Source organism: Mercurialis annua, linkage group LG1-X (assembly GCF_937616625.2).
Source record: "Mercurialis annua linkage group LG1-X, ddMerAnnu1.2, whole genome shotgun sequence".
NCBI classification, from domain to species: Eukaryota; Viridiplantae; Streptophyta; class Magnoliopsida; order Malpighiales; family Euphorbiaceae; genus Mercurialis; species Mercurialis annua.
The window spans coordinates 62868503-62877462 of NC_065570.1; the positions used below are offsets into that span (position 1 = coordinate 62868503).

Here is an 8960-nt window from a genome sequence, read left to right on the forward strand (position 1 = left end):
CAGGAGAATTAGAGCATATGAAATTCCACTTTTCAGTAATAAAACTTAAATAATTATAGAACATAGACTATAACTATTATCATGAAAAATAAATTAAATTTAAAATTGAATAAACATCATGACAAGTTCAATACAAATATTTTGTTGTTAGTAATTAATTTATTAATTTACACAAAATTTAATATTGAATTCTCACAGACTATATTTACTTTTAATAATGTCTTTTATGATTAATATAATTCCTTGATCCTGTTCAAAGTATAATATTGCATAATAAATAATTTAAAAAAATAAAAATAAAAATAAAAAATAATAAACGCGGTTTAAGCTGCTCTAGTCTGCACCACAATCAACTACACACTAAACTCTTTCTTTATCTTTGAGCTGTCTCTCTGTTGTCAATCTTTCTCTCTCTAAAACACACAGACACACACTCTCGCTCTTAAAAAAGACAGCTTTTTTATTTATCACTTCAAAAACCCTAAACTTTCAACTCAAAACCCTAACCATTTTCTCAGATCTATACTTCCATTTTCCTGTTCTAATGCAGCTTTTTTAAACCATAATGTCTGCTTCTGATCCGAAAACCCGACCCAAACCCGGCCCATGGCCACCTCTGCCTGAATCCTCCCCGTTGCCGCCTTCTTCTTGGGCTAAAAAAACTGGGTTTCGACCCAAATTCTCCGGCGAGAGCAATGCTAGTAATTCCGGACAGATTTCACTTGCTCCTAAGCCTAGAGAACCGCAACCCGTTAACCAACCCGATATTGAATCGGGTCGGGCTAAACCAATTAATCCCACAGCTACTACTACTACTACGAGAACTTCATCACCTGTGGCTGTGAATGGCACTGATGGTAATAGTAATAATAAGGAGCAGCCAGTGAAGCGGAGAAAGGATTCTGATGGAGGAGGTGGAAGTGCGGCTCCGAAGAAGGATTCGGGCCATGGAGCCAACGGGCAGGCTCCGGACGTAGCCGGTTCCGTGGATGGTAGTAGCAGAAGAGGAATGAGAAATAGTGGGGAGACGGCTGATGTGTTGCCACAGAGCATTAATGATGATGGGTTTGTTGGAAGGCATTCTCATATGAAGTATGAGTTGAGAGACTTTCCTGGTCTTGGTAATTTTGGAAAAAAATTCTACTGTTTTGAATTGTTAATATGTTATATTTTGGTATATAAAAACTGGGTCTTTTTCCCTTAAAAAATAGATATGACTTTTCTGTGTTTTGTTTCGAGTTCTCCCCATTCTTTAGGTGGTTATTTGGTTGTGTCAGAGCCAAGCAAGATTGGGTTGTTCAATGATAATTTATAAACTAGGGAGCACAGACATGGACACGGTAAAACAGGACACTTGAAAAACAGTGTTATTTTAAGATTTTCCATGTTAAAAATGAAGATTCGTATCCGAAATGCCAAATTTTCGAAACGGAAACGTTAATTGAATGAAATGTCTATGCTACCTAGTTTATAAAGTTATTATTTTTTATGGTTAAATAAAAGATTTCGTGCTACATTGGTTCTGTGGATACTTTTAATTTGGTCTATACCTGTTGCTTATGTTTTCAGTTCCCATTGGTCTATATGGTTTCCAGCATTACCTTTCGATGTTAGGTTCACTGATTCTCATTCCACTCGTCATAGTTCCTGCGATGGGTGGCTCTTATGTGAGTACTTATGGATTATTTTCCTCTATATCTTTGAAGATGTTTATCATATTTGAAACATGTATTGCCAATAGCTGGATCTTATTTGATTTAGTTTGTGTAGGAGGATACTGCTATAGTGGTGTCAACTGTGCTATTTGTTTCGGGAGTGACAACACTTTTGCATACATTTTTTGGTTCAAGGTTGCCTTTGATACAAGGCCCATCATTTGTTTTCCTTGCTCCAGCATTAGTAATAATCAATTCCCCCGAGTTCCAAGGACTAAGTGGAAATGTAAGTGCCTTTTCCTCAGCGTTCCATTCATTTGAATCTACAAGTGGCTGTCTTATTCTGTTTGACTTTGACACATGCTAGCGTTTGCAAAGGAGATCCTGTCATGTCATGCCTATTACAGTTCCTATAGCCAACATACTATTGCACAAAGACATCTACATTTGGCTGAATTAAAATATAGAAGTACATATTAACATATATCTATATATATTTTGAAACATTTTAATTATGGAAATTGGATACTTGAATGTTCAATGTGCAATCATCCTGTAGTTTACTTTCTCATTAGATTATGTTCTTTGGCTTAGATTTCACTATGTTAAAAACGTTGAACTTACTATTTAGGGCCCCTAGAGGATAGCTAGTATACACTAGTTTTATAATTAGTTTACATGAAATCACATAATTGATTAAACAAATCTTGTATATATTTAATTGTATCTTAACTGTGAGTTTTGCAAGTACACCTCCTATTTTCTTGATTTTAATTAAATTTGTTACTGGTTTTTTGCAATTGTCCGTTTGAGTTTATTTACCATATGGGGAGATTAGAAGTTGGTCGTGATCAAGCATTATTTTGCTGCAAGTTTTTCGCAAAAGATTAAGTATCTGAATTATGATTAAATTGGAAGATAGAAAACCAGCTGGTATAGGGACTTCAAATATAGTAGTGTTAGCCTGAATCTTTGATTATGGATTGAAGAATCATGATCTCTTATCAACTGCTATGGACTTGTTCTCTATATCGTTTTTGAAGATGTATCCCAAAATTGTTTAGAGTGGGATAAAGAATCCATGTGGCTGAGTCCAGTTGACTTGGATTCAAGCTTAATTGAGTCGAGTGTCATTATTTTTCGAGTTAAGATTGTGAGATGATAAAGCATGTTGGAGAAGTTTAAGATGGTTCTATAACTTTGATTATCGTGTTACTGTCGAGTGTTAACATGATTCCTGACAATTAATTATTGTGGCAGAATTTCAGACATATTATGAAGAAGTTACAAGGGGCTATTATTGTTGCTTCAGCATTCCAAGCATTACTTGGATATAGTGGATTAATGTCATTATTATTGAGGTATGATTGTAGCATGTATTGTGCTGTATGTTTGAAATTTCTCACTTGAATGACTCATCCTTTATAATAGGGTGTCGTCATGCTCTCGCATTGCTTTATTGTATTATACGCAAATTTCCATACAGTGGATAGCATAAGGCAATTCAAAAGTTGTTCTGCAAAGTTAATATCTAAAAAAAGTGAGTCAGTTTGTTAATTCTTGTTGATGTTGTTCATATTTTCCATTGGGCAGACTCATTTGTTGATCTCTGTTTTTATGTATACCTTATAGTTAACATGTCATGCCTAAGATCAGCTGACATAGTCGAGCAAGACTAGGTTCAGGTTTTAAACTGTCAGATGTTGTTGGAGAAATCAGAAAATTTATTTCCTATGAAATCTGATTTAGGCGTTTGTTTGTGCTTATCAGTACCGCTAACATCTTATGTTGCAGTCAAGTATTTGCCGAACTCATTATGATGGAATTATGCAAAATGTTGCAAAATTCTCATTTGCTGAATTTCAGGACTTACTCAAAATATGCCCATTAAATCCATGATTCACATATTACCTTTTCAGATTGATCAATCCAGTAGTCGTTGCCCCAACTATTGCTGCTGTTGGACTTTCATTTTACAGCTATGGATTTCCAATAGTCGGGCATTGTCTTGAGATTGGCGTGATGCAGATATTACTGGTTATTTTGTTTTCTCTTGTAAGTTATGTGGACTCGTAGTTCAAGTTCAATTATGTTTATGCCAGCCTTTGTTTGTCTCTTTCAGAATATCGTTATTGTTTAATGGTTATTATTATGATGTGGTAGCCAAAATATCTCAAACACTCTTGCAATTTTTTTGCAGTATCTTAGAAAGATATCTGTTTTAGGCCATCGGGTTTTTCTTATTTATGCGGTAAGTTTACTTTGACAAATTCATGTCCAATCATTTTGTTTTTATTTTTGTTGATGCATTACTTTTTACTTCTTGGTGTTTCACACTGGAATGCCTTAGCTTTTAATTGGAAAGAGTTATGAATGATGTTAGATCCTCTTTTCTCAATCAATGTGGGACTGAAAAAATTAACACCCACTTTTACTTGTAGGCCCAACAAATGAACAAAAATATGTATATTCAATCCAAGAGGAACAAATAAATGGACTTACAGGTGGAGTCCTAGTGAAATTTTATACAGAGCTTAATTTTCTTTGATATAAAAAAGTCCCCTTGTCCAATTTACACCATCAGTATGTTGCATCTCTAATAGCTTAAGCTTAAGCTCTTAGAATTGTTGGTTGCTTGTTATGTGTTGTGCCTTCCAAAACTTATTATTGCTCTTGTTTTCAATCAGGTGCCATTGGGTCTAGCAATCACATGGATAGCTGCGTTCCTTCTTACTGAAGCAGGAGTCTACAATTACAAAGGGTGTGATGCAAATATTCCTGCATCAAATATTGTATCTGACCACTGCAGAAAGCATGTTTCCAGGATGAAGTATTGTCGGGTTGATACTTCTCATGCATTGAAAGATTCCCCATGGTTCAGGTTCCCTTATCCTTTACAATGGGGTACTCCTGTCTTCGAGTGGAAAATGGCTCTTGTAATGTGTGTGGTGTCCATTATTGCTTCTGTGGATTCGGTTAGTTTCTCTTTGATTGATATGTCGAGTCTTCTCTTGGAGTCTGGAGATGTATATTCTACATTGCCTCCCACACATTGACTTTTTCTAAAATTAATGATATCTATAAAAGTTTAAATTCTATCACACATTTTGGTTATTTTTTTCTGAATTTTCTTCATCTAACCATTTCTTCATTTAAGGAGCATCTATGAATTAATATTACTTAAAAGAATAAAAACTTGACTACGAATCTCATAATTTTATATTTATCACTTTGTCAATTGTTTATGAATATTACGAATTTATATATTACTCGTTTGTTAATATTTTTCTGCTTTGATTTTTTTTCTTTCTGTTTCTTCAAATTCTCTATCAGTGATGTCTATGTGATTAAATCATATGCACTGCCTACAAGTGCATGCAAATTCTTTCATGTTCTCATTACTAGACAATAGTTGTTTTGACCTTCCAATCCCGGCAACAATCTAAGTTGTGATAGACTGATAGTCATATCAACATAAAAAACAAAGCACAATCTCTAGCTTTTTATGTTTCATTTGTTATGTGTAAGAGTGTAACATAAAAGGTGCCAAAAGAAATGCACGCTCTTCATTATTTTATTTTATTATTTCTTAGCTTAAAGTTGCTAGCATGATACATGCTTAATATTTCTATGGGTTTGAAATTAGGTTGGGTCCTACCATGCATCATCATTGTTGGTGGCATCTAGGCCTCCAACGCCAGGTGTTCTCAGCCGAGGGATAGGCCTTGAAGGACTTTCTAGCCTCTTGGCTGGTCTTTGGGGTACTGGAACTGGCTCCTCAACACTCACTGAAAATGTTCATACTATAGCTGTGACTAAAATGGGAAGCCGTAGAGCAGTTGAAATAGGTGCATTCATCTTGATTCTCTTATCCCTTATAGGTATGTGATCAATTTTCAATTTTCAAAGTTGATCTTTTCCATTGTTGTTTAAAGATGTATCTTTTGCGGCATATTCTTTATAGTGTAGCAGCTGCAAATTCTCTCATACATAGATTGATTAACCATGATGATGGAGTTGTTTCTTTCTGTGTTTCAAGAGAATTTTTAAGAATAAGTCGACTTCGTAATGACTTCATGGAAATTTCTGTGAAGTTCATTTGGAGTCCAGTAATGGTCACATATGATACGATTCTTTTGGCTGCATTGGCAATTTATGATGATATTTTGTTTATGTTTATTACTCTCTATTGTTATTAATATAACTGCCAACTAATTTTAGTAACAATGTAGAATATCTATCTTTGTTTTAAAATTCCTTTTTAGGCATTTCAAATTATTACTTCTTTGCTTTATGCTTTTTTTTTTTTTTTATGTTTCACTCACTCCCAAATGCAATCTCAGTTAGTGGACTGGGCAGTTTGATTGTTTTTCTTTTAACCAACCTCATATTTTCCTGTTTAATTTCTTACTACGGGACATTTGAGTATATCAACGGACATGAATTACAATGCAGCAAATCCAAGTTTTCTTTTTTTAATTATTTGCTATTACTCTGAGTCCGTATTTCAACGTTATCATATTTTTGTTATTCACAGGTAAAGTTGGAGGGTTTATCGCTTCAATTCCTGAAGTGATGGTTGCTGCTCTTCTATGTTTTATGTGGGCAATGCTTACAGCACTAGGACTATCAAATCTACGTTATAGCGAGGCTGGAAGCTCTCGTAATATCATCATAGTTGGGTTATCTTTATTTTTTTCACTTTCAGTGCCGGCATATTTTCAACAATATGGCATCTCTCCGAATAGCAACTTGTCTGTTCCCAGTTATTTTCAGCCATATATTGTAGCTTCTCACGGACCATTCAATAGCAAAAATGGAGGGGTAAGTGTCTTGTTATTTGCTTGTCCTTTGCTGTATTTATATCCACTGCATATTACTGCTCGTGTGACAATGGAGACTGATATCTTATTTACCACCCACTTCTTATTTTTAGGCTCAAATGTTAGAAAATAATAAATTAGAAAAAAATGTGTAAAATTTATAACGTTTGACTGGTTGGGTCAGTTTTTTTGATGGACCTGGCTTGTAAGAATTTTTTTCCGAACTGCTTGCATAACAAATTTCGTATAATTTCTTTTTTTGCAGTTGAACTACTTTATGAACACATTACTATCGCTGCATATGGTGATTGCATTTCTCGTCGCTGTTATCTTGGATAACACGGTACCTGGAAGTCAGCAAGAACGCGGAGTATATGTATGGTCTGAATCAGAGGCAGCAAGGAGGGAGCCTGCTATCACCAAAGACTACGAGTTGCCCTTCAGAGTAGGCCGGCTTTTCAGATGGGTGAAGTGGGTCGGACTTTGAGATACGCGGAGTGGTTTGTTACTGCTGAGAAGATATTCACAGTGGGGCCATTGTGCTGTTTTTCGAATGTAGATTTGAGTCTCTTGAGGTCAAAATGGTAAATAGCAGCGGAATGTACTGATTTTTCTTACGAGGACCGGGTCTTCTTCCGAATAGGTTTCGATAGAGGTAAGAGTTATTTGTGTAGATCGGAGAATCCATCGGGATGTTGTTGTGTTGTAATTCTAAATTATCAACAATGTATGTAGTTTTCGAGTTCGTTGAAATTCCTACGCTTAAGAAATCGTTAAGAATCCCTCTCTCCATCCCTTGTATATTTGCTCTCTCTATGTATCATCAGCTTATTTTTTGAGATGCACTTATTTTTTTTCTTTTCTTAATTAGCTCGAGTATTTTGTTAATTGGAGGATTATAAAATACCACCATTGTACTTATAATGTATTAATATAGACTGTTGATCATGATTGGTTTTCTGTATACTATGATCAATTTAAAGTATGAATGTAATAATTTACTCTATTGAATTCCATGTTTCTTTAATCTGCATTTCCATGTTTCTTTTTCATTTGTGGACTCCCATAGGGTCAATGTTTGTCTGGTAGGTTAGATATTTAATTTTGTTAAAATACAATTTTCTTCTATTTTTTTAAATCTTAACGAAAAAAAGAAAAGACTAATAGATATTAAAACTAAAAATAAAATTTAGTTCAAATAGATATTACATTATTTCTTCTCATCGTCGCGATTCTTTCAATGATTTTTTTGTCGCCGTGTTTCTTCCGATGGATTTCTCGACGTCGTTTTTAGATATTTTATAATTTTTTAGGATTTTTGTAATAAATTAATTTTTTTGTAAAGAGATTGTTATAGATCTATTATTTTTATGGTTATAAAATTCTTCTATTATTCATATAATTATTTCGTCTTTATTTCATAGATTTGTTCTTTTATTTTGATGCTACTGATTTTGTAAAAATGAATTGATTTATGGTGTATTTATGGTGTATTTATAGTGTATCTTTGATGTTTTTCTGCTGTATTTATGTTTTTCTAGCGTATTTGCAGTGTTTTGTGATATACACTATAAAAACACTACAAAAACACCATAAATACACTATATATATTGTTACATTATAAAAACAACATAATTATACTATAAAAAAACACAATAGATACACTATAATACACCATAATTACACTTAAAAATACCATAAAAATCTATAAAAAAAAAAGAAAACAAATCATTGAAAAGTGAAAAAAAAGGTATTTATGAAATTAAAATAAGAAGAAGGTATTTTTCGTAAAAAAAAAAGGTTAGAAAAGTAAGGGCAAAAAAAAAAGTTGTAAATATAATAAGAAATAATATAATGTTCAAAAATAAATGTAGCGTAGAAAATTTTCTCTTTTATTTACTTGCACACATTAGAATTTAATGACGTTTTTTGAAAATTTATATTAATAGATACTATTTACTTTATTTTCTAAAAATTTAAATATTTATAATAATTAAATTAAATCAATCATTTTGAGTTTTTGGGTAGATACGATTTGTCGCGCACAACTAGAAGGAAAGGTTCATTATTTTATAGGGTAAATTATAAAAATATCATGAACTTTAACTTCTTTTGTAATTTTAACAATTTAATATACGAAAACGAACAATTTTCCAATAAATAAATGTTGAGTGGATGCTGGAACGAAGACATGATAATATGTATTCCGGCCGGTGATTAAAATATCAGACCGGATCAATCGGTTAAACTGATTACTGGAAACAGGCTAGCTGCCCGGTCTGACTGGGCTGGATCAGATTAAACCTCTTGACACGGTGATTGACCTGGTTGAACTGACAGTTCAACCGGTTCGATCATAAAACCATATCCAAAATTTTATTTTTTATATACCGGTTCAATTTTTAAAACACTAAGTCTTAACATTTATATCAACATTTTTTATTAAAAAGTTGCTCGATGTTTTAAATTACAAAAAGTTTAA

The 8960-nt window shown here is 33.2% G+C and overlaps 1 protein-coding gene across 1 annotated transcript; it reads left to right on the forward strand.

The window, feature by feature from the left end:
- Window positions 1–348: 348 nt before the first annotated feature.
- Window positions 349–7345, forward strand: LOC126665548 (nucleobase-ascorbate transporter 12). Its single transcript, XM_050358372.2, has 10 exons — window positions 349–1121; window positions 1570–1667; window positions 1771–1941; window positions 2916–3016; window positions 3575–3710; window positions 3856–3906; window positions 4343–4630; window positions 5302–5536; window positions 6193–6479; window positions 6744–7345. Exons 1-10 carry the CDS (start codon window positions 566–568, stop codon window positions 6963–6965), a joined length of 2145 nt encoding a protein of 714 aa, XP_050214329.1. The 5' UTR covers window positions 349–565; the 3' UTR covers window positions 6966–7345.
- The last annotated feature ends 1615 nt before the right edge of the window (window positions 7346–8960 follow it).